Genomic DNA, 26,425 nt, shown 5'->3' with positions numbered 1-26,425 from the left:
AAAGCAAAGTCAATCCTGCGTATATTGCTTGGAAATGAACTAACAAGTTTTTAGTTACTTGGTTACTTGTTTCAATCTCTGAATGCATGTTCAGTTGTATATCAAAAAGTCAGCTCTCATCTGAGATTTGGTTTGCTCTTGAGCGAGAATTCCTAAATGATTCTAAAGCCAGAGCTCAACATTTGAAAAACCTATTACAAACTACACAAAAAGGCAATTTAAGCATTAGTGAGTATGTTAAGAAGATGAAAAATATAGTAGAAAGTTTATCTGCTAGTGGTCCAGTTATAACTGACGAAGAAGTACTCCAGTATGTGCTAGACGATTTGGGACCTGAAGTTGATGCAGCGGTGGTTAACTTGACTTCAGGCTTGAATCCAAGTTTGATATAGTGACACTTCAAGAAGCACAGTTCTTGTTACAGAAGTATGAACTGAGGTTAGAAAAGTTTAATTCTGTTGATTTCTTTGCTAGTTCTATCCACGTTGCTGCTGTGAGTAATGCTGGTCTTAAGCCAACCTTTATCAACACCAATAATTCTTCAAATGATCCTATAAACACTTCAAGTTCCTCATCTCAATTTCCTCCGTCCCTAAACACTTTATCCAGTCCATCTTTTGCTCAACATTGTCCTTTACCTGCTCTAGTTCCCTCTGTCCATTATGGCCAATTTTTTCAACCAGCATCTTCTAATCCTTATGGTGCTTCAACCGTCTCTTATCAACCTACTGGATTTATAAGTTCTGGACGAGGACGAGGAAGAGGTAGAGGAAATGGTAGAGGCAGACCGATTTGTCAACTGTGTAGTAAAATTGGACACACTGCTGTGCAGTGTTATCATCGGTACAATTCTAATTACAATGGTGCCCCTCCTCAGTACAACTCAAATAATCATTCCATAGGTGTTGTAAATGGTGCATCTCCACAATTCAGTTCTACCAATCACTCAATTGGGAATAGATCTTTCAACTCCAGTGAGCAACTTAATGGATCTTTTACCAGTCCAAACAATCAAACAATACAGATCCCTTCATAGCAATTTCCACAGCCGTTACAACCTAGCTTTGTCTCTTTCAATACAACACAACCACATGGCAACTATAGTGGTCTTAACCATCAGCAACAGCACTTTACCTCACCACCACAAAACCTCATAGTTCCAAGCCAGCAGATCACAACACCAACTCAAGCCTACTTTGCCTCTCAACAACCTTCACCATTTAACTCACAGCTTTCATCCCATACACCTGTTGCATCAAATTCCTACACAACTGCTCAAGATCCTGCCTGGTATATGGACTCCGGGGCTACGGATCTTGTCACTTCTGACCTCAATCAGTTGACTGTTAGCAGAAACTATGGTGGAACTGATCAGCTAGGCAGTGGTGAGTTCCTTGATATCTCACATATTGGTTTTACTTCCTTACCTAGCTCTTTACACTAAAAATCTGCTCAGTATATCTAAGTTCACTAAGGATAATAATGTTGTTGTAGAATTTAACTCTGATTGTTGCATTGTTAAGGACAAACTTTCCAGGGTAGTGTTACTGCAGGGAGAACTTAATGTTGGACTGTATCAGTTGAGACTTCCTTCTATCAGTCCTCTACCTTCCTTTGATCAGTCTACTGCACCTCTTAAATGTCAGAGTTTTGTCCTATCGATTGAACCTACCAAAGTAACTTCTACTGAACCCGAGTCTGCTGTTATTGATAATGAGCCTATAGGAAGCTGTGTTAAAACCTCCAGTCTTGTATCTTGCAATAATCCTGTGTCTAGTCTTAAGAATAAATCCANAAATTTTTAACTTAGAATACACAGGAAATCTACTGTAAAGAACTTGATATGGTGACAAAAAATTCAAAATTGAGGTAGGCATTCTATTAATAAGAAACACAGCAATGTCAAATGCACACCACCAAAAATGTAAAGGCATAGATGCATGGGCTAGTAAGGTCAGGCTTGTTTCTGCTATATGTCTATGCTTCCTTTCACTTCTCCCATTTTGTTGGTGGACATAGGCACAAGAATGCCTAAGCTGGATTCCAGCAGTGGTAAGATAAGGCATTAGACCCTTATACTCTCCTCCTTGGTTAGACTATAAGATTTTGAGTTTATAGCCAAGTTGTCTCTCAACTAAATGGTGAAATTTGATGAAAGTAGACTGAACTCTAGCTTTGGTTCTTAAGGAAAACATCCAGGTGAACCTACTGTAGTCATCAATGAAATGAATGTAGCATTTGAAGCCTTCTAAGGAAGCTACTTGTGTTGGTCCCCAAATGTTACTATGAACTATTTCAAGTGGCTGTGTAGCTCTAGAGATTGAACTAGGAAAGTGATTTTTGTGTAATTTTCCTAATTTACATGCATCACAAAAACCTAATAATGAGACAGGTTTTGAAGGTCGTGGATGAATGTTAGGTAAGATTTTACTTAATACATCAGCATGAGGGTGGCCTAAGCGATTATGCCAGAGGGACAGTGTATTTTTCCTAGTATTACTAGCTTGAAAAACTATAGGATGGGTTGTGATATGATGATGGGGATATGTGTCAGATTTTCTAACGGCAACATTGTGAACAAAAAGAGATTTAGACATAGCAGAATTTTCATCAACATTAAACATAGAAGTAGGATTTGCACCAACAGAAACCATAGAAGCAGAATTTGCATTATCATTCAACACATAAGCAGAATTTGCATAAACATCAACCATAGAATTTTCATCAATATTCAACATAGCAGCAGAATTTGCATTAACATTAATCATAGGATCTTCATCAACATTCAACATAGAAGCAGGATTTGCATTATCATTAACCATAGAATTTTCATCAACATTAAACATAGAAGCAGGATTTGCATCAGCATCAACCATAGAAGCAATATGCAGAACAGAACTAGAATCAGATTTATGTTCCAAACATTGTGTCTTATTAATGAAATCAGGAGTACAATCATTTGCATATGAGATAGGACTTTGAGTACTACGAAGTAATTGTGGATCTTGCAGCCTATGATTGTGATTAACAACATCATTCATTGGATTGCTAGACAGTATATTATAGTTGGCATTAGCATCTTGAAAATTATTCAGAGAACTAATAGACTGAGGCAATCTATGACTATACTGACTATTAGTACCTACTGACTTATTTGAAAACAAATTATTACAAAACCTAGAACTCAAAGCAGTTGACTTTTCTAGACCACCAGAAGTGTAACCAGAGGAGAAGCAAGAAGGTATGTGCAATTGGTACAAACCAGCCTTAAGTCCTCCATGCAGTAACACTACCTTGGTAGACTTGTCCTTAACAACACAACAATCAGAGTCAAATTTCACAGTTACTTGATTATCTTTAGTGAATCTAGAAATCCTAAGGAGATTTTTAGTTATTCTAGGAACACACAACACATTGCGCAAATGTAAACACTTAGAATGAAATGAATTGGGAAATAAAGTAGAGCCTATATGAGATATATGGAGAGACTCACCGTTACCAACTTGTAGTTGCTCAACTCTATCATAGGTTTTGCTGGAAATTAGTTGAGTAGGATTAGGAGTGATATGATCAATGGCTCTTGAATCCATGTACCAGGCTGGATCAATAGGAGCAGTAACTGGGACAGTCATGTGTGTTTAAGGATAATGGTTTGAGGAAGGTGGTTGGTTAGACACAAGAAAAGCTTGGTTAGGAGCTTGGTTGGGAATTGCATTTTTGTAGGAACTTTGCTGACTAGGGATATGAAACCCTTGCTGTTGATGAGTAAGAGATGGATTGCCTTGCAGATTAGTGTATTGTTGTTGACTGTGCAAGTTGGAATTCATAGTTGACTGAGATGATGAATCATAAGATCCATTAGTGGGAACAATCACATGCTGACTTCCAGAATAAGAACTATACGGACTGCCAGTATTATAATGCTACTGATTTCCAAACTGAGATCCATAAAATCCATTGTGAAAAGCTGGACTAGAACCACCTTGTCCTGACATGTTACTTTGAGGAAGCACACCAGTGTAAGTGGAGTTGTAGCGATGATAACAGTGAGCCGCTGTATGGCCAATTTTGCTACAAACTTGACAAATAGGCTTGCCTCTACCATTACTTCTTCCTCTTCCTCTCCTAAATACAGGTCTGTATGAAGAGTAAAAATGGCTTGAATTTCCACCATAATATCCAAAGTTTGATCCAGTATCATTAGAGCTGAACTGAGGATAATTCTGAGATCCTATGGGAGGATTAGGTAAGCCTTGCAGTTGAGACTGACTATGTGTGACCAAACCAAAAGTACCAGTAGGTGCAGAGGAAACTTTAGCATTGATAGGCAACGAATTTTGACTAGTTAAATCACTTGAATTCTCAAGAGAAGTAACATTAACCGAACCTCCATGAAACTCTATAGAGTTAAACCTATCAAGCCGCAACTCATATTTCTGCAACAAAAACTAAGCCTCTTGCAAAGTAATCGGATCAACCTTAGACTCTACCCTGGAGGTCAGATTGACAACAACAGCGTCAAATTCTGGACCTAAACCGTCTAAAATATGTTGAAGAATTTCTTTATCTGAGATCACTTGACCACTCGCAGATAGGCTTTCAGCAATGCCTTTCATTTTCTTAACATACTCATGAATATTCAAATTGCCTTTTTGAGTTATTTGAAGCAAATTCTTCAAATGTAAGGCTCTGGCCTTTGACTCAGTTACAAACTCAGCTTCTAACTTAAACCATACTTCAGATGCAAACTAACATTTTGCAACAAGAGTGAACATGCACTCAGAAATTGAGGCGAGAAGCCAGCTAACAAGGAACTTGTCATGTTTGTTTCCAAGTTACATAAGCTGGATTCAGCTTTTCTTTAGCTAGGGTTTCAGACGATTTACTATCACTCAACTCAATTGAACAAGAAACAGAGCTAATAAAGGGAGCTGGACTGGGAATTAAACCTGTCAAATGTTCTTCGAGTTCATGAGCTCCTATAGTGAAAAGGACTTGCGATCACCAGAATCAGTAATTATCAGTGTAGCTATCTCTCGTTAGTTTGGGAGTGATGACCTGAAGACTTGACGAAAAGATTGAGAGCGGAGGATTAGCTGAAACATTTTACATTTTCTCCATTGAAGCTGAGAAGAAAACAAAATCAATTGTTCAGATCGTTGCCGTCGACGCTTGTCTTAGGCTCTGATACCATGTGAAACTGAAAGAGAGAAACTGAGAAATCGTGAACTCTTCTTATTAATTTTTCAATGAGATACACTTTACAATAATTCGTTTGTTTATATACAAAGAGAGAGAGAAGACAAAATGCTGAGAGTAAACCCAGCTCAATGATAAACTAAAGAGTAAAGTGATTCTTCTCAAAACGACGCCGTTGTTTCTTTTGTGGAGTTGCAGTTTTACGAAACTGCCCTCTTTTCAATCTGGCTAACAGTGGCCTCTCAAAGTTGAATCTACCAGTTAGCTTGTGGATCTATTACACATATACTTGTTGAATAATGATGGACATATAAAGTCATATAAACTAATATGTACAAGTAGATATGACAAGATGTAATTAGAGAGAAATCTAAACATAAATTAAACAAATTGAAGTGAATAAAATAGCAATCATGAAGCAATGTTGCATCAATTTGTATGTATAGCATTACTCATACTTGTTTAAAGGTTATGTGGTATATATTCCTAATTGTATCTTTGGGTATATAAATGATATTGGATTTAACGTCTTAATCATCTATATGTCAAACATATGTTCTGGTTCAGAACTTGTGAGAAATTCTCTTTTACTTTCCAAATTGTATACTTACACACATTGAAAAAGGCCTTAGCTAGTAACATAGCTGGAAATTTATGTTAGTTTGGATTATGTTACATGCAACAGCCAGGTCAATTTTAGGTCGGGCATTTTCTATGGTATTATGATATCTAGGACCTTGGTGGCTTTAAATATCTGCACTTCAAGGACAGAAGAATAACAACTTTGTTAACTTAATGGCGGTAGCACTATAATGTCTTTGTGTTTGCTTCTTAAATTTGATTTTGGTTCAATATTCAACCACTCTTGATTTAATATAATTTCAAATAATAATTTAGTGAACTTAAAAAGTATTTGCTTCAGACTTTCAGGGCTATGCAAAACCTTCACGTCTGTTGCCAGCCACAGAAGTTAAAGTCTGCACTGAAACCTCATTAGAAAGGATTATTTCATCCTTCAATGTCAGTGGATCTCAGTCTTTATTTAAGGTCAAGATAGAGACAAGTAATATCTATGGCTCAAGTCTGAGTGATTTAAATGCTAGTATACTCTTCTGCATGATAGACGAAGACGGTAACTCAATATTACAGAGGATACCACCAAGTTTGGTGACTGATCACTTTGCCAAGACAAAGGACTCAGTTGATTCTAATATTGTCCATTTCCAGAGAGGTTCTTCGGATGAGTTCATCTTTGAGGGACCTAGACTGGGAAAAGTTGAAGCTCTTTGGATCAGTCTGGAATCAGGTTAGTAATCATTATACAAATGATTCGTTAATTTGCAGCTACGGTATAATTTTTGAGAAAGTTGCCACATTAGTCTGTTTAGCATGAGTTCAACATTTCTGTCAATGCTTGACTGGAATTTTGAATGACTGGTTTACATTTTCTATCTTTTTCATTTCTATGGTCAAGTCAGTGGAGATTAGGAGGTGTGAGCCTGACAGTCATTAATGCTTCTCAACCTTTACCAAAAGAAGATGATGGAGAAGAAATCAAGTATACTGTTTACTGCTACGACTTTGAAGTTACCGACATCTTGCTCGGTGAGGGAGGCGATGCATCCATGGTGGAGATTAGACCTTTCAATATAACCAGTGGCGGACCCAAGATTTTTGCCCGGGGGGCCTCCGCAGTTCCGCCATTGTTTGTCAAACAACTAATGAAAACTTTAAAAAAATTAACAAACCTTAAGCAAATGATATAATACAATATCAATAATCTGAAAGAAAATAATTCAATAACATAATACTTTACTACTTGAATAAATCTATGAGAAGCAAAACCTTGAGCAAATTATGTTGAAAATAACATCCAATTCACGAGGAAACACAAGAAATTTTTTACGTAGAAAAACCTTTTCAATTAAAGATAGCAAAAGACCACGAGAATCTAAGGATTTACTTAAAATCCAATATAATTAAAAGAGTTTACAACAATCACAATCCACAAAAAATGTTCTATACAAATTTCTTAGTTTTCCTCTTTTTTTTTTTTTTAATTTGTTTTCGCTCTCAAAGATTATAATATAAATTTTCATGACTTTGATTAGGCTTAGCCTAAGCTAAAGTCAATCAAAACTTAAATTAAGTCAACGTTGCCTTGACTTTTAATATGAATTAATAAAAACGGGGAATTTTTTTTAGTATAAACATAGATAATAACTCAAACTTCTTAAATAATTTTCAGCAACCAAACGGTGACGTTTGAAATGTAAGAAAGTGATGGGTGAAGGATGAAGAATAATATTCAGTAAAATATAGTTAAGGTTTAATTTGGGAAAGCATGAACATTCTTAAACACAAAACACAAAACAAACTCACAAGATCCATGCCTTTTTCCATCAAATTAGAATAAAAAGCCTTCAAAAAATAAGCATGATTCAACCCTAAAATAAACTAAAATGAAAAGAGCAATACACATACCTAAAACTGATAAAACAAAAAACGAAACTAATTCTGGCACCTTGATTAGTGAAAGCTTCAATAATTTTAGTCCTCAAAAGTTTTAAGAATGAATAACATAGGGAAAGTGAAAGAGAGAATGAGAAAATAAAGAATTTTAGGGATAAAATCATAAAAACAGGTGGATATAGAAAAAAGTGGTGAGTTTTAAACTTTTAATATGATGTAAGCTTGAAATATATATATATATATATATAACAAGTTTTTTATGAGTCTGGATGTATGTATAATATTTCTCATTTTCTTTTTTAAATCTGAAGGTAGACCAGGATATATATATATATTAATTGAATTTTTTGTGGCCTATATAAACATTTTTTTATAAAATGTGAGGGTAGGCCCAAGGGGCTGGGTCCGCCCCTGAATATAATTGAGTTATCTGGGTTGATCCATTCAACTTATTAAGTAAAAGCCTTTGGCAGTCGACTCCACTTTTGAGTGGTGGGATATCTAATGAGGAAAGCATGAAGGAATATGCAGTTTTGAAATTCTCTTTGTTACTCTATGATGCCATTCTGATCTTCATTGGTACATCAGTTGCATCCTTCTCAGTTGGTGAGAGTTCTGCTTTTGTGTTCTTAATTCGTGGGGTGAGAGGTTTTTTGTACTTATTGCTATTGCAGAGGTCCATTGATGGATTACCAACTCCAGCATTGCGTTCCAATAACCCAGGAGTGTAATAGCTGCTTTCTACTCATATACTCATAAAAGATACATAATGAAAACACATGGAACATAACATAACTAGTTGGGCCCAAAATTTTCTTTCATTAAACATATATATGTATATAAATATTCTTTACAAAAAAATTGTATCATGGACAAAAGTGATCAAAAACATGGTGGATAGTGTAGCCATTTCCCTTCACTTGCTGACGCCCACCCGACCGTGTCCTTACCTAGATCCTGCAAAACATAGGAAACAACGGGGTGAGCACTAAAAAAATGCTCAATAAGTAAATCCTCTACTCATCTAACCCCGTAACTCTCTCTAATTCTTTCTTTACAATTCTCATTTACTCTTTCTCTTATACTTCTCTCTGTTTTCTCTTTCTCATAACTCTTTTCTACTCACTCTCTTTAGTAAGTCATGGCCTCATCTTACTGGAGACACGGCTGGGACTCGCTCCCGCTCTACGTGACTTCTACTCATTCTAGCCGATCGGACTCGGTTATGCATGGATTCGGAACCCTTGGCCATGTGAGTGTATAATCTCTTTCTCGGGTACTCTCGGGTATAGCCTTCATCCGCATGCACTCTCACGAGCTACACCACTTCTCTCTCTCATACTTATGCCGCTCTCTCAATGCGGCGTCAATGCGGGACTACTCTACCTATTACTCACGGGCTCCCCATCACACAACGTACTCTGTTCTTTTTTCTCTCTTTTATTCTCTTTACTATTAGAGTTGCTTATTCTCAACATTCTCTACTCTTTCTCAAACTAGTACTCATAGTGTAACTTATACTCAAAAGTCTTGACTCTCTCTCAAGCTATTACCCAATACACAATTAATGCACATGGGTAGTTTATGCTCATTAATGCAATTAGGAAATGCGAATATGCAATGTTGCAAGAATTAAGGGTCACAACTCATGCTCATACTTTTCTTAGGCATTTCATTAAACAATTCATGTGCATACAAAAACTTTACTATAATTACTACTCTACTTCATTCTCTAGCCATCCAAAATGGAAGAAGACTCCCTCATATAACCATAATCCCTGTCAAGAAAGGCACTTCCAAATAGGTTTACACAACATCTCTCAAACTTCATCTCAAATTCCCTCTCTCAATACACATTAAAACACTTCTTCCAACAACCATAAAATAGATAGTCATCTCAACTCAATTTCTCAACAAGCATAACATACTTATACATGCATGCATCTATACTAAATCTCTACTCATAAGTTTATTCAAGTCTCAACTTGGTTGGATTTACTTACCTTGCGAAAAAGTGACTTCTCTAGCACTTTTCCTTCCCTTTGTTGTCTTGTCTTCTCTCTACAACTCAATACAACAACAACAACAACCATATAAGACTTCAATACAACTATAAGCAAACATCTACAGCAAGAATCCTTACCTTAGGATGCTTTAGATGAATCCACGCAAAAGCTCTCTTAAACCCCTTAGAAATCTTAGGAAAATTGAAAGGAAATTTTAGAGAATGGGTATGGCGGTGGAAATTAATGAAATGGAGGGTTTATTTCACCTAACCCTTTCTAGCTCATAAGATAACCATTATTTCCCAATTTGCCCTTACTCTTCCTTGGAAATTTCATCTATATTCTTTGATTCATTTCACTCACACCCCCACACTAACCTATTCTCCATGAAATTCACTCACATTTTACTCCCCACTTTTCTTGCTAATTAGGGGTAGAATGGTCATTGTGCCCCAAAGGAAGAATTCCCTAGAAACCTCATTAAACTTTTCAACTGGCTCGTCGCCGCGGGCAAAGAAACTTCCGTCGCCCTGGCAAAAAGTTACAGAGTCGACACTGCCTTACTCAAAGCTAACGTCGCTGCGGTGAAGACTATTCTTCGCCCCGACGAAGACTGCAATTCTAAGATTCCTCAAAACTCAACCAATTTCACGGCAAACACTCAACCAACTCAACATACAGACTCAATTAAAACCGAATCAATGAACATTTAAGCAATACAGCAAATCTTAAGTACGTACCTCAATGGGGCATTACAAGGAGGAAATGTCTGTTGACCAAAGATTCATGGTGCTAACTGCAAGTTCTCAAAATGTGAGGACCTGAATGAAGTTTCACAAACGATGTCGTTTCACTTTAGTTGTAAAAGTCTTCTTCTCAAAACGATTATTCAGTGTATGAGCTGCTGTAACTTTACTCTTCTTCACTCACTCTCTCACTTATTTCCTTCAAGTATATAAGCAGCCACAATGTATTGTAACTAGTTAATCAATCAAATACAAAGAATTATTCATCTTAGAATCAAGTTTTATCTTTCTTTTCTTTCAATTTCACATGGTATCAGAGCCCTAGACTCACGTCAATGGCTGATTTTTCTGGTGTTAATCTCTCTACAAATAGCATGAATAAGCTTCAAAATTCCACTAATTCATACTCAATCTTCTCTTCAAGCTCACAACTGATTAATCCAAAGTTGACGCGAGATAACTATCGAGATAACTATCGATTTTGGAGGTTGCAAGCTCTTTCTACTGTTGGAGCTCATGAGCTGGAAGAACACCTCACAGGTTTAATTTCATGTCCTCAACTTTTAATTTCATCAGAAAGTGAAAATTCCTCTGAAATAGAAAGTGCTCTGTCAAAAAACAACCTAAACAAAAGCAAAGTCAATGCTTGGAAACGAACTAACAAGTTTTTAGTTACTTGGTGACTTGCTTCAAGCTCTAAATGCATGTTTAGTTGTATATCAAAATGTCAGCTCTCATTTGAGATTTGGTTTGGTCTTGAGCGAGAATTCCTAAATGATTCTAAAGCCAGAGCTCTACATTTGAAAAACCTATTACAAACTACACAAAAAGGCAATTTAAACATTAGTGAGTATGTTAAGAAGATGAAAAATATAGCAGAAAGTTTATCTGCTAGTAGTCTAGTTATCATTGATGAAAAAGTACTCTAGTATGTGTTAGACGGTTTGGGACCTGAATTTGATGCAGCGGTGGTTAACTTGACTTCACAGCTTGAATCCAAGTTTGATACAGTGACACTTCAAGAAGCACAGTTCTTGTTACAGAAGTATGAACTGAGGTTAGAAAAGTTTAATTCTGTTGATTTTTCTGCTAGTTCTGTCCATGTTGCTGCTGTGAGTAATGCTGGTCTTAAGCCAACCTTTATCAACACCAATAATTCTTCAAATGATCCTATAAACACTTCAAGTTTCTCATCTCAATTTCCTCCGTCCCTAAACACTTTATCCAATCCATCTTTTACTCAACATTGTCCTTTATCTACTCCAGTTCCCTCTGTCCATTATGGCCAATTTTATCAACCAGCACCTTCTAATCCTTATGGTGCTTCAACCGTCTCTTATCAATCTACTGGATTTATAAGTTTTGGATGAGGAAGAGGTAAAGGAAATGGTAGAGGCATACCGATTTGTCAACTTTGCAGTAAAATTGGACACACTGCTGTGCAGTGTTATCATCGGTACAATTCCAATTACAATGGTGCCCCTCCTCAATACAACTCAAATAATCATTCCATAGGTGTTGTAAATGGTGCATCTCCATAGTTCAGTTCTACCAATCACTCAATTGGGAATAAATCTTTCAACTCTAGTGAGCAACTTAATGGATCTTTTACCAATCCAAACAATCAAACAATACAGATCCCTTCACAACAATCTCCATAATCGTTACAACCTACCTTTGTCTCTTTCAATACAACACAACCACATGGCAACTATAGTGGCCTTAACCATCAGCAACAACACTTTACCTCACCACCACAAAACCTCACAATTCCAAGCCAGCAGATCACAACACCAACTCAAGCCTACTTTGCCTCTCAACAACCTTCACCATTTAACTCACAGCCTTCATCACATATACCTGTTGCATCAAATTCCTACACAACTGCTGAAGATCCTACCTAGTATATGGACTCCAGGGCTACGGATCATGTCACTTCTGACCTCAATCAGTTGACTGTTAGCAGAAACTATGGCGGAGCTGATCAACTACAAGTAGGCAATGGTGAGTTCCTTGATATCTCACATATTGGCTTTACTTCCTTACCTAGCTTTTTACAATCTAAATGTTTACACTTAAAAAACGTTTTGTGCGTACCTAGAATCACTAAAAATCTACTCAGTATATCTAAGTTCACTAAGGATAATAATGTTGTTGTAGAATTTAACTCTGATTGTTGCATTGTTAAGGACAAACTTTCCAGGGCAGTGTTACTACAGGGAGAACTTAATGCTGGACTGTATCAGTTGAGACTTCCTTCTGTCAATCCTCTACCTTCCTTTGATCAGTCTACTGCACCTCTTAAATGTCAGAGTTTTGTCTCATCAATTAAACCTACCAAAGTAACTTCTACTAAACCTGAGTCTGCTGTTATTAATAATGAGCCTGTAGGAAGTTGTGTTAAAACCTCCAGTCTTGTTTCTTGCAATAATCCTGTGTCTAGTCTTAAGAATAAATCCACATACTGTCTTAAGGTTGGCAGTACCAAAAATAGCAGTAATGAAATAGCTAGTTAATTTGTTTTGAACAATTGTAATTCTGTTGCCTTTAATAAAGATGGTTCTGATTTGACACACTGTACTAGCATCTCTGACATGTCGCTGTTAATGTATCATCAAATACTGCCCATGATAATTGTTTTACTAATCATACTAATGTTGCTAGTAATAATTCTGATATGTTTGATGCATCAGCATGTACTGTCAATATTCCCTTACATACTATCTCTGATTATGGTTCTCATGTATCTGACATTGTAACTTCATCAAATACAAATCATGTTGAAATACACAGAAATCTTCAGTCTGATATAGGTGCATCTGTTTCTAATATTCCTAACTGTGAATCCAGCATCACTGACTATTCATCTCTAGCATTCAAAGCTGTTAGCAACAAAGAAACTGCTTCCTTACTTTGGCACAATCGTCTAGGTCATCCACACTCAATAGTTTTTAATAAAATCATGCATCAAGTGCACTCAAATTCATCACAAACCACTCCAGCCTTATCTTTTTGTGATACTGATAGCGTGCCGAATGCACTAAATTAATTAACCTTACTAACCTAACTACTAAATTGTATATAGGGTAAGCAAGGGTCGATCCCACAGGGAATGATTCGATTAAATCTTATATTCTATGCCAATAGCCACAATGAAAACAACACAATAAAACCCTAAACAGTGAACAAGACAACACAACAGAGTAATGAAAGGGGTTTGTAATCAAGGCAAACTAAAGTAAAACAAACAATGGTAGAAAATATCATATTAAAAGCAATCAGTTCTCGGTTCAAGATCCACCTAAACATGCATTGGACATGAACTAACCGTAACACTGTTCTATCTCGTTATTATGGAACTACTGACCCTAGGAAACAACAAGCTCTGTTACCCGAATTCTCCCTTAATCATCACTACTGAAATAAGCTCTTCAAGTAGATCCTAACCCTCGAACAACCTAGAATAAGCTCTCTAAGTTTAATTCAATGGCAGCCTTAAGAATTAGGAAAATAGATCAATCTAAGCAGCAATCACACAAGCTCGGATTATTTAACTTAGGTTATGTTATTCAAGATGACAGAATGAAAACTTGTCCATAATCATCTATCATCATGTGTTACCCATTGAATAGAAAAAGGACAATTACGGATCACAATTCCTAATTCTAACAGATAAAAGTCTAATTAACAATTCATAGGCCTTACTAAATCACCCAAACAGAAAATTATAAACAATTAAAATAGATAACATAAACAATTCCAATAAAAACGAGATTAAGAATAATGTTACTGAAGTTAGGTTACACCAATAACATGAATTAGGCTTTAAAATCCCTTGAACTGAAAAAGAAAGACCGCCTCACATCTTGACGTAGAAAGTAAAAGAAAACCGAAAACTAAAAACTACTGCTGTTCTTTCCCCCTCTTTTTAACCAACAAATCATTAATAAATAACATGTGTTTTCCTTAATTCTACCCCAAGAATCATGGAATTTCTTTCCTAGACGTTTCCTGAAGATAGACTTCCAGATTTGTCAAAATCTTATCAGATATGGAAAATAGAATTCGTCTCCAGTTTTGCACCAGTTCTCGCAATGTAAAAGATCTTTTCTGGGCTTGGTCACTTCGTAAAAATTGTATTCCAATGTTTGATGAATCTGGGCTTTTGAATCACCCACTTTCGATATCTGATCTCAGTTAGGCCCGTTCGAAGATTCAATACTCAGCCCGGAAATCCTTCCTCACTAGGATTCCAGGTCCGGTTTTGCAACAACTGATGAAGACCCAAACAAACTCATTCTCGCCCATAATACCTTCTTGGAAAGTTTGATTTGTCAACTTTACTTTTTCTGAAGAACACTTTTGCAATCAAGAAATCTAACTCCATGAAAAACCTGAAAAACGCGCACTGGTCAGAATAACAAAATATGGAATTTCCTAATCTTTTATCACTTATTTCCTAAAGTCTATCCAACTATGCCAAACTCACAAATAACTCTAATCACTCAAATAGACATAAAACATAACAAAAACATAATATGCAAGGAATAAAAATATGTAAATTACACTCTTATCAGATGGCCTGCCAACTTGGCAAAGTACATAGAAACCATTTTCCTATCTCTGACTCTAGGGCCACTAAACCATTAGAATTGATTCATAGTGATATATGGGGTCCAGCTCCAATTGCATCTTTAGAAGGGTTCAAATACTATATCCATTTCCTAGACGATTATAGTCGATTTACATGGTTATTTCCCTTAAGAACCAAGGCTGAAGTGCAATCTGTCTTTATCAAATTCCATCACTTAGCCGAAAGACAGTTTCAACATAAAATCCATTGTTTACAATCTGATCAAGGGGGTGAGTATAGAGGTTTAGTGCCTTACTTAACAAAATTAGGAATCCAGTTTAGGTATTCGTGTGCTCATGTGCATCAACAAAATAGACGTAGTGAAAGGAAGCATAGACACTTAGTAGAGACAGGTTTAACTTTGTTAGCACATGCATCCATGCCTATGCATCTCTGGTGGTTTGCATTTGACACCGCTGCTTTTCTAATAAATAGAATGCCTACTGCTGTTTTGGATTTTATTTCACCATATTAGGTGCTGTTTGGTAGACCACCCCTATACAATTCTTTAAAGGTTTTTGGGTCAGCTTGTTTCCCTTATTTGAGAGATTATAATCAACATAAACTTAGCTTTCACTCTTCAAAGTGTGTGTTTGTAGGATACAAACTAATTCACAAAGGTTATAAGTGTCTAAGTGCCAAAGGAAAAATTTACATTACTCCTAATGTTAAATTTCATGAAATAGAGTTTCCTTTTAAATCTGGTTTTGGTCAGCCTAATACTTCAGCCCCTAGAGAATCATATTTCAAAGAGTCACACACTCATTTTCCTTATTCCAAAGTTCAACCACCTGATGTATCCAGCAAAAACTCTCCAGCAGAATGCTCTCAAGATAGTCCTCATTCAACAGTTGGAGTATCAAATTCTACCTCACCATTATCATCCTATAAGTCTGACCTTGCTCCTGAAAATATCTCCAATTTACCTACTGATTCCTCTCCAAACTCTTTAAACGCAGCACCTGATTCATCTAAACCAGTGTCCAATCCTCAAAATCCCTCTCTTGAACTAATACCTTCTCCCTATAAGCAAACTGATTCCAAACTCTCAAACCATACACTTGTAATAGATCTAACCTCTTATCCACCTCTTCATCCTCCTGTCACTTCTCAATCATCCTCTAATCAAGATCTTACTCACTGCCAACTTGTAGTTGACTTGGCACCCTCACAGTTTCTCACTACATCAACTGATCAGCCTCCAAATACAAACACATATCCCATGTTAACAAGGTCCAAAACCAATTCTTCTGTGACCCTCAACCATTCAGGAAAAACTGCACTTATTTTATCTGGTAACACCTCTATCCTCCCTGAACCTTGTTTTGTGAAAGAGGCATTAGCTACTGCTGAATGGAAAGAAGCTATGCAAATGGAATTTGATGCACTAATGAAAAACAACACCTGGATTTTGGTACCAAGAACTAATGACATGCATGTAGTTTGGAATAAATGGGTGTTTAGGACCAAGTTTCATGCTGATGGTTCTTTGCAAAAATACAAAGCTAGATTGGCTGCTAAAGGGTTTCAACAAACACCCGGGTTGGATTACTTTGAAACATTTAGTCCTGTAGTTAAACCTTCCACCATTAGCATCATTCTCACCCTTGCTATAACTAATGGTTGGGATATCCAACAAGTGGACATGAACAATGCATTTCTTAATGGTACTTTGAATGAAGTTGTCTACATGCAGCAACCTGATGGATTTGAAAATGTTGTTGTTCCCTCTTATGTTTGCAAATTAAATAAGGCTTTCTATGGCCTAAAACAAGCCCTTAGAGCCTGGTTTGACAAGCTGAAGTTTGCATTTATTGCCAAAGGATTTCATAATTCTATTTATGATTCTAGTTTGTTCATTTGTAAAAATTCTGGTCATGTTACATATATTCTTATATATGTGGATGACATTTTGATTACTGGATCCAACTCTTCATCCATACATCAGCTTGTTTAAGAATTGAATGATCAATTTGCTTTAAAGACACTTGGTTCCATCAAATACTTCTTGGGGTTAGAAGCTACAAGAACACCTGATGGTATTCACTTAAAACAGACTAAGTATATTGTTGATCTACTTGTCAAGACACAAATGCAAGATTTTCTTGCATGTTCAACTCCAATGACTGTTGGTATCAAACTCTATTTTACAGACAACCCTTTGTTCAAAGACCCTAGTCTCTATAGGAGCACCATATGAGCCCTTCAATACCTTACCCTTACTAGACCCAATATAAGATTTGTAGTAAACAAACTAAGTCAGTATCTTCAAGCTCCTACTGAGCTTCAATGGCAGGCTTGCAAAAGGGTTTTAAGGTATATAAAAGGCACTCAGTACTATGGATTACAGTTTAGACCAGCAGCATCTCTTAGCATTGAATGTTATGCTGATGCGGATTGGGATAGTAATTTGGATGACCGAAGGTCTACAAGTGGGTATTGTGTGTTCTTTGGTCCTAATCTAATTCAGTGGAGCTCAAGAAAACAGAAGGTGGTTGCTCTTTCATCAACTGAAGCTGAGTATAGGGTATTAGCTAACACAGCCATTGAAATTGCATGGCTACAGAGCATGTTTTTAGAGTTAGGATTAAACCTGAAAATTCCTCCTGTTATTTGGTGTGATAATGTGAGTGCAGGTACTCTTGCTGCAAATCCTATTTTTCATGCACGAACCAAACACATTGAAATTGATGTTCACTACATCAGGGATCAAGTTCTTGCAAAGAAGATTGCAGTTCAGTATGTACCATCTCAGCTACAAATAGCAGATGTGCTAACCAAGGCCCTGTCAGTAACTCAATTTCAAGAACTGAGACAGAAATTGAATGTTCTTGCCATGCCTGTTGTTGGTTTAGAAATCACTACAGCAGATTAGTTGTAATGGTGTTGTTAAATGAAGATTTTTTTATGGAGTTTTGATGTGGTAATGCAGGAGCAGAAGTAGTGCAGTAGCTTAGAGCTTTGATGTAGTGATGCAGAAGTAGTGCAGCAGATTACTTGTTGTGATATTGTTAATGCAATATTTTTATGCAGCTTTGATGTGGTGATGTAGAAGTAGTGCAACAGATTACTTGTTGTGGTGTTGTTAATGCAGAATCTTTATGAAGTTTTGGATTGATGCAGAATTTTTGATGATGTAGCAAAATTTTTTATGATGTAGAAGTAATGTAGCAGGTCAGCTGTTATGGAGTTGTGAATGCAGTCTTTATGCAGTTTTGGTGGTGCAGAAAAATAATGCAGTAGATAAGAAGTAATGCGGGGAGTTGTTAATGCAGTTTTTATGCAGTTTTGGTGGTGCAGAAAAATAATGCTTATGCAGTTTTGGTGGTGCAGAAAAGTAATGCTAAGGCAGAAGTAATGCAGGGAGTTGTTAATGCAGTTTTTATGCAGTTTTGGTGGTGCAGAAAAATAATGCTAATGCAGTTTTTTATGCAGTTTTGGTGGTGCAGAAAAATAATGCTAATGCAGTTTTTATGCAGTTTTGGTGGTGCATAAAAATAATGTAGCAAATCAGTAGTGTTGATAATGCAGATTTTGTTTTTGGAGATTTTATGCAGTTTTGTTGGTGCAGAAGTAATGCAGCTGATCAGTAGTGTTGATAATGCAGATTTTGTTTTTGGAGATTTTAGGCAGTTTTGTTGATATAGAAGTAATGCAGCAGATTAGTAGTGTTGATAATGCAGATTCTGATAGAAAGCAGAATCAGTTTTTTTGCGGGGAAATGCTGAAGATATAATGGAGAAGAGAAGCAGCTTAGTTTGAGGGCAAATGTTGACCAAAGATTCATGGTGCTAACTGCAAGTTCTCAAAATGTGAGGACCTGACATAATTTCACAAACGATGTCGTTTCACTTTAGTTGTAAAAGTCGTCTTCTCAAAACGATTATTCAGTGTATGAGCTGTTGTAACTTCACTCTTCTTCGCTCACTCTCTCACTTATTTTCTTCAAGTATATAAGCAGCCACAAAGTATTGTAACTAGTTAATCAATCAAATACAAAGAATTATTCAGCTTAGAATCAAGTTTTATCTTTCTTTTCTTTCAATTTCACAATGTCTATAGAGGATTTAAGGGTCCATTGTCAAGCCTTGCATTGGCTATAGGATTTTCTCTTTTAGCTATCAAGTATAGCGCAGGGGATGATATTCCATTCATGTTGACTCCAAGAGAACTCTTGTTTGGGATGATGGGATTTCTTGCATGTAAAGTCGCAGTCGTGTTGGCTGCGTTCAAGCCTGTGCCAGTGAATTTAAAGGAGAACAGATGATACATTTCTCGTTCCATCTGCCGCAAAGAAAGAGAGGTTTGAGCATTGTGAGATTGGTTTAGACCTTTGATTTTAAAAAAAATACTCAGCTGTAGATACTTTGTAAAAAATTTATACATGATCTGCATACTTGCAAAAGAAATGACCTGACAGTGTTAATCCTTTATAAGCTTGATCAATGAGCTATATTTTCTTTTTGATTCTAGCCTTTAAATTCAATGCCCTTTACAAGAAAAAAAGCTATATACGACGGTAAGTTGAAAAAAACTTATTTCCAGTGCCTCTTGCAGCGGAAATGAAATCTCGTTGTAGACGTGTATACTATTCATATCAAGAGTAACAGATTTACAGCAGTACTCAACCAACGAAAAAGGGTTGTTTTTATTTTTTTAATTTTTTTTATAGTAACGTTATATAGATGTGGAGACAATTGAGTAGAACCAAAGGGCAATTGGAAGAGCATATGAAGTTGGTGCTATTAAAGTCAATTGTATTGTAACTAATCCAGTAATGTGTTAATCAGGTTATATATGTAATTATATATACTTTTATTCTTAAAAATATCAAGAAATTTGCAGGAGAAAATGATTGTATATTATTCTCAATTGCCGACGCCCACTTTAGAAATAGCTAGAGAATTTTTTCTAGCTTTAACATCCGCAAAATCATTGACATACAATAAATCTGAAAGTTTGATAACATGAATCGAATTTTAAAAAAAAAAATTATTCATCGTTTTACAATTTACATAACAAAATATGTTTTTGTACTTATGTGGCTGACCACAAATTACGCAGCTTAACCTTTGTTTTTCTAGCACAACTCAATTAAGGCAAAATAAAATATTATAGGAGCGTAGGACTTAATAACACTCACACCATATATATATATATTGAAACTATCAATTAAGTAAGAGTTCTAGTGGTTACCCTTAATCGTTACTGAGCAGGGATTCGAACTCATGATCTATTGAATAATATATCTAAGAGTCTTTATTGAACCACTCAAACACCCAAATTCAGCTTTGCAAATGAACTTTTCATCTTACTTGAAGATCTATAACAATTTAAAATGTAAATTGGGTATGAATTAATGGCATCATTCAGTCATAGTTATGTAATAATGGGGCTCATAAATTAGCTCACAGACTCACAGTCCATAGCACCCTGTATATATATATATTATCATAATTTTCTTATATATTGTGATGATCATATATATGAAATATATATTATGTGACGAACTTGCTGCAAATAAAAAAGAAGGAGGTTGGAGTAGAAATAATTATCCGAGAAGAAAATTTCAGGTCACTGATACGTGATCTGAAACATCTTCAATTATTGATACATAAATACTTGAAATAAAAAAACCATATATTATTATTCAACCCATGCACAACGAATCGAATCATTCATAAATCAATGAATGATTTAACGGCACTATTCTTTTGGGCACTTGTAGTAAGCAGGGACTTTGCAATCGATCTTACAGGTCTTGAGGATTGAGTTCAAAGTATAAGTAATCTTATCCTTGTGTTTATCAGGAACAGCCTTGCAAAGGCATGAAGCAGCTTCACTTTCATCTACCTCTTTAAGGTACTTGCAGCAACCTTGGCAGTCCTTATCTGATATTATACCCAGGGCCACCTTCATCAATGTCTCACCACAATGGAAATGTGCTCCAATTTTGCTGCATTGCTTATGCTTCTTCTCTTTCTCTGCTGATGTGGAAGGAACAGAAAATAGCAACAAAGCCAAAAAGAGAAGTAATGCCAAAGCAACTCCCTTCGATGAAGCCATTAATTTTTCAACTAAAGCTCTGATAATATTAGGATTTCGAAAGTTTAATTTGTGAAGAATATGGAACCATGAGGGTATTTATAAGAGGAAACTTCATGTTTTATGGAATATAATATTGTTTCATGCAGATCATGCATCTGTTAAAATATAATTTGTAGATGAATTAATTAATGCATGGTTTAACATAACATTTACTACAATTATGTTATATAAAACTAATAAAAAAAATTTGGTCCAAGAATTTTTTCTTTTTTCAAATGGTCATAGCTGGTTGCTGAAAAATAAGATTAATAATCTCAAATATAAGCACCATGATCCTAGAATCTGGGATTCATCATGAAGCAGAATTACCAGAGATAATAATTAATTTGATTTCATTTGATTTGATTCTTCGGGAGAAAAAAGGGTTTCTATTTACAAGGTTCAATTATATCTGGAGATGATGAGATACAAGTTCTAATTGTGTCATGTCGAGTTAGGCTGAAGTTTATGATTAATTAAGAATCTAAACATGTTGTGTCATGTTGATGTGATTAACCAAGAATAAAGTTTATGATTAATGGAGAATGTAAACATGTTGGTTTGATTAATTAACAATAATAATTGATAAGTGAGAAGTTACAACATGACACTTTACTCTTAGGTGTGTTTGATTGGGGGTTATATGAGATTACCGATATAATGTCATCTTATATTACTTGATTACCACGTTTAGTTGTTTAGTTGTCAAGTAATATAAGATTTTGGTAATCTTCCAAAACTAATAATAATTACTGTTGGTAATATAAGAGGTAATTTGATTACCTCCACTTTCTTAGATAGTTTAAGATTACTTGATAATTTTAGTTTTGTTACAATTTTACCCTAAACTATTAAAATTTTTGGATAGTAATACTCTTCTTTTGAAAAAAAATTAAGGACTATTTTATCCTTATATAAAAAAATTTTAAGATGAAAATACCCATGAAATTGAAAAATATTACACATGACTAGTGGCCAAATTTGGCCACTCGGTTGCCGACTGTTGGATGACGTCGTCGGAACGATGCACAGTTGGTTGGATTTGGTCGATCGTGCACCGATATAGCTATTTCCAGTCACAGGCTTGTAGTTGTCATTAACGACCAGAGTTCTAGTCGTCATTGACGGCTAGAACTCTGGTCGTTAATGACAACTACAAGCCTGTGACTGGAAATAATGACGGCCAGAAGGCCCTATCGGCGTACGACTAGCTAGATCTGGCTGGTCGTGCGCTGTTATGTCCACTGCCCTTGCCACCGGCAGTTGTGGCAGGTGGCCCGACAATGGCTTGGGGAGGGTCGGGGTGATTTGGTTGGAAAATAAATTTTTTTGTGGTTGGGGTGTTTTAGTAATATCTCAAACATAGGGGGTTAAAATTTTTTCTTCAAAAAATAATATTATATTAATATTTTAAAAGGAGGGCAATTTTGTAATCTATGTAACATATCGACCAATTTATTATTCCCAACAAATATATCAATATAACATACCCACCAATTTATTATAACCAATCAAACACATTTTCCTAAACATTCAAAGTAATCTTTTAGGTAATCTAACTTTTCGTTAATATAATATTTTCAGTAATACAACTTTCCATAAACCAAACACACCCTTAGAATATTTTTACTCTGGGAAATGGTGGATTAGGATTAGGATTAAGGTTCCAAGGCTAGTAAATCTATATTCCATTCTCATTATAAAATATAAATATGAAAATTACTTTTCTGATCTTATTTCGAATTTAAATTTTCTATTTTCACCTTTAAAAAATATATTTAAATGTTAATTATTTTGTAATTTAAAAATTATTTAATTAAAATATTGAAAAAATTAGGTTATTTTTCTAATGGTCGACACCGAAGTTCTCTTTAAAAAAAGATTAATTGAGATGCATGTAAAGCTGGTCTAGACACCTTGATCATTAAAAAAAAAAGAGAAATTCTCCTTAAGTTGTCATCATCAATGTGTAGAAGACAATAAGATGATAATCAAATCTTCTATGTAACACCCATATCAAGGTACGTAATTTTATTTATGCCTTAATATCCTTAGTTGGATTTCTTTGAAGTTACCTTAGATAAATGTAAAGAAAATTCCTTAACCCTTCATTAAGGGTAAAATGGTCTTTTCACTCATAATTAGTTGAAGAAGTGGGGAGTGAAAAGAAGTAGAATAACATGGAGAAGTTAATAAAAATGAGGGCATTCTTGTAATTGACTGAGGGACATAGATAGAATTTTTAGAAAGTGCAAGGGTAAAATGGAAAACTATATATATAATAAGAGTTCAAGAGGAGAAACCCCACTCTACCCCTCCATTCACACCATTCTCTCAAATTTCTTCACTAGATTTCCAAGGAAATTCATAGGATTTTGGCTAGATTTTGATAGATTTTCAATCATAAGCATCCAAAGGTAAGATTCTTGCACCAAGAAGTGAGATTAAATTTTAAAGTCTTGAATTCTTATGGTTGTATATGCTTAGGGTTTAGGAGGAAAGGGAATTCTACCAAAGAGAGATTATAGTGTTGGAGTTGCTCAAATTCAAGGTAAGTAAATCCATCTTTAGCCTTGATTTAATCACAAGTTGTGTAGAGAAATTTATTTTATGTTGTATATGTGTTTGAATGATGAGTAGAGAATTGATTTATTAGTATGGGATGAGAATTGATTTATTAATATGTGATGAGAATTGATGTATTTGTGTGTGTTGAGTTGATGGAATTTTGGATGAAAAATGAAAGTATGGATGTGGAAAGGTGGAGGATGAATTTCAGCTAGGTTGATGGTTGGCTTTAGGGAGTTCTTACTCCTATTTTGGTGGCTTGAGAAAGATGTGAAAGTGTAGCCAACTTAGTATTTGCATGTGCATATAAATTGTTTGATGAAAATCCTAAGAGAAAACTTGTTACCATGGCCGCCCTGTCAAATCCATGGCCTTTTAAGTGATATTTGAGCATCTTACATATTGATGTGGGTTGAGACCTAAACATAAACGTTGTAGCCCTTTCTCTAATCTTTAAAATAGACCAAGATCATAGCAATCTGATGTGTATAACTCAAGATATGCCTCCTTAAATATGACCTTTGCAGAATGACTACATCAAAAGTGCTTATAATTTATTAGTTTATTTTTAGTCTAATAATCTATGATTGATTTCAAGTATGGGACTATTTTTGGTAGAGAATACTGGTTCCCTAATTATATCTTTATATGCCATAATGCATTCTCACATTCTCACATTTCCATTTAGAAAGAATAGCAAAGAATGAGCATATTTCCATGCACATACACATGTATGAGGACATTAAAGAATAAAGAGAAAGAAAGTAAATAAATAAATTGTAGAATCATCCTCTAAAGAATATAATTAAAGAATAATTCAAATCTGAAATTTTATTAAAAGAAATGTAAAAAGATAAGAGAAGAGAAGGTTGTCACGATGGGGAACCCGTGAGTGACTGAGAAGAAGAATAGCCCACATGATCGCCGCCTTTAGTGAGCGGCCTCAGAATAAGAAAGAAGAATTTGTACAATCTATTAGAAATGCATGTGGACGAGGACTGTACCCAACAAAGCATAGCTACATGCACGCCACCTTTAGTGAGCGGCCTCAGAATAAGAGAGAAGAATTTGTACAGTTTGTTACAAGTGCATGTAGATGAGGACTGTACCCACTAATGGTGGAAAATTGACCCGCCCGGCCCGACTCGACCCACAGCGAGTCACTGAATTTGGCGGGTCGGGCCTAACCTGCCCGCCAACAAAGGCAGGCTAGGTTAGGCCCGCCATTTCTTGGAGATTGGCTGGCCCAGCCCGGCCCGCCAACCCTAACCCGCCGGGTTAGGCTGCGGGCTGGGCCGGGTTACCCCCCCTTTTTTTTTTTTTAATTTAATTTTGTTTGTTTAGTTAACTTTTCAAATGAATAATTTATAATTTATAAATGAATAAATGTAATTCTTTTCAGTTAACTTTTCAAATATCAATAATTTAATTAAATTAATTTTTTTTTTTTTGTTAACATTTCAAATATTAATTTAATTTTAATACAATAAAATTGTAATATAAGAAAAATTAGATTTATTCATTTATCAAAAAATAAAATAAGAAATTACAACAATTATTGCCTCGTTAAAAACGTCACCAAGAAAAACCCAATGGGACAAAAACTTAGTAAAGAAAAAAGAGTGCAATAATTGACAATTAATTTACAAGTTACAATTTACAAAACAACTAATTTGGGGGTGGTTGACTAGGACCTCCCTCATCCATATCATCTACATTACAAAATTGAAATGATTCCATTAAAGTATCATCGACAACCTCGTACTGATCTTGATGGCTCGACCGTTCCCAATCTCGAAGACATGTGAGGACTTTAATCATTTTTAGAGAAAGTTTAGTCCTCATTTCATTTAAAATTCTTCCACTTGCACTAAATGTTTGTTCGGATGAGACGATTGAGACAGGAATAGCGAAAACATCCAAGGCAAGTCTTGATAATACCGGAAAAATACATTTTCTGGCTTTCCAATATTCTAAGACATCAAAGTTGGCTCTCTGTTGTGGATCTGCTGGTAACATTTCGGGGGTTGCCAAATATTGATGAAGCTCATTACTCTCTGACTACATGGAGGACAGTATATTAGTTGTTGTTGTTGGTGGTGGTGTTTCTGAAGGGGAGGCTGTGCTTCGGATTCTGGTCCTCTTCAGCCTATTCAGTGCATTCCAAGAGTAGAAGTCTTCATTTGTTTCTTCTGATGCAACTTCCCTGGATATTTCGCTTCTTTGCGGGGTCCCATACCTGTTTTCATATTGGAAATATACATTTACAAGAGAATTTGTGACCTCTCCTATTTGATTGGCATATGCTTCGGTTTGTAAATTTTCACATAAATTGTCAAAACCATTTTCTAAACCTGCTAATTTAATTCTAGGATCCAATACAACACCGAAACAATAAAGAAAATGAATGGGTTCCCAATATTTTTTAAAAAAAAATTTCCATTGCCTTTATTGGTGCCTTTTAAATTTCATTGTTTTGGTTTTTATAAATAACTCGGAAATTTTTGTAATTGTATGTATTACCAATTGACTAGTAGGATAATATACACCAGAAAGTTGTAAAGTGGATTGGTAAAATTTTTTAAGAAAATAATGAAATATTTTAGCTATATGCAAATCATTTTCTAACAAATAATGAGGACCTCTATTATTTGCTACAAAATAACTAATTATATTAGCATAAGGTAAACATGAATCAAGCATTAAATAAGTAC

At 35.4% G+C, this 26,425-nt stretch overlaps 2 protein-coding genes across 2 annotated transcripts; one reads left to right on the top strand and one right to left on the bottom strand.

Moving 5' to 3' along the window:
* Positions 1 to 4,773: 4,773 nt before the first annotated feature.
* Positions 4,774 to 19,323, top strand: LOC116137880. The gene is made up of 6 exons (XM_031423581.1): positions 4,774 to 4,822; positions 6,122 to 6,509; positions 6,674 to 6,904; positions 8,129 to 8,396; positions 10,400 to 10,413; positions 19,119 to 19,323. The coding sequence occupies exons 1-6, from the start codon at positions 4,774 to 4,776 to the stop codon at positions 19,321 to 19,323; spliced, it is 1,155 nt and encodes a 384-aa protein (XP_031279441.1).
* A 1,439-nt stretch (positions 19,324 to 20,762) lies between these two features.
* On the bottom strand, positions 20,763 to 21,122 carry LOC116137878. Its single transcript, XM_031423580.1, has one exon. The coding sequence runs from the start codon at positions 21,120 to 21,122 to the stop codon at positions 20,763 to 20,765; it is 360 nt and encodes a 119-aa protein (XP_031279440.1).
* Between the last annotated feature and the right edge of the window lie 5,303 nt (positions 21,123 to 26,425).

The sequence above is a fragment of the Pistacia vera genome, unplaced genomic scaffold (genome assembly GCF_008641045.1).
Source record: "Pistacia vera cultivar Batoury unplaced genomic scaffold, PisVer_v2 Contig337, whole genome shotgun sequence".
Classification (NCBI taxonomy): Eukaryota; Viridiplantae; Streptophyta; class Magnoliopsida; order Sapindales; family Anacardiaceae; genus Pistacia; species Pistacia vera.
The sequence above is the reverse complement of the archived record's forward strand: the minus strand, read 5'-3'. Positions and strand labels throughout refer to the sequence as shown.

Bases quoted from the DNA above. Each gene is read 5' to 3' on its own strand.
- LOC116137880 (XM_031423581.1), top strand. From the start codon at position 4,774: ATGCACTCAGAAATTGAGGCGAGAAGCCAGCTAACAAGGAACTTGTCA. The intron at 4,823-6,121 runs GTTTGTTTCCAA...TATTTGCTTCAG, and splicing joins GCTAACAAGGAACTTGTCAT to ACTTTCAGGGCTATGCAAAA. The intron at 6,510-6,673 runs GTAATCATTATA...TCTATGGTCAAG, and splicing joins ATCAGTCTGGAATCAGGTTA to TCAGTGGAGATTAGGAGGTG.
- LOC116137878 (XM_031423580.1), bottom strand. From the start codon at position 21,122: ATGGCTTCATCGAAGGGAGTTGCTTTGGCATTACTTCTCTTTTTGGCT.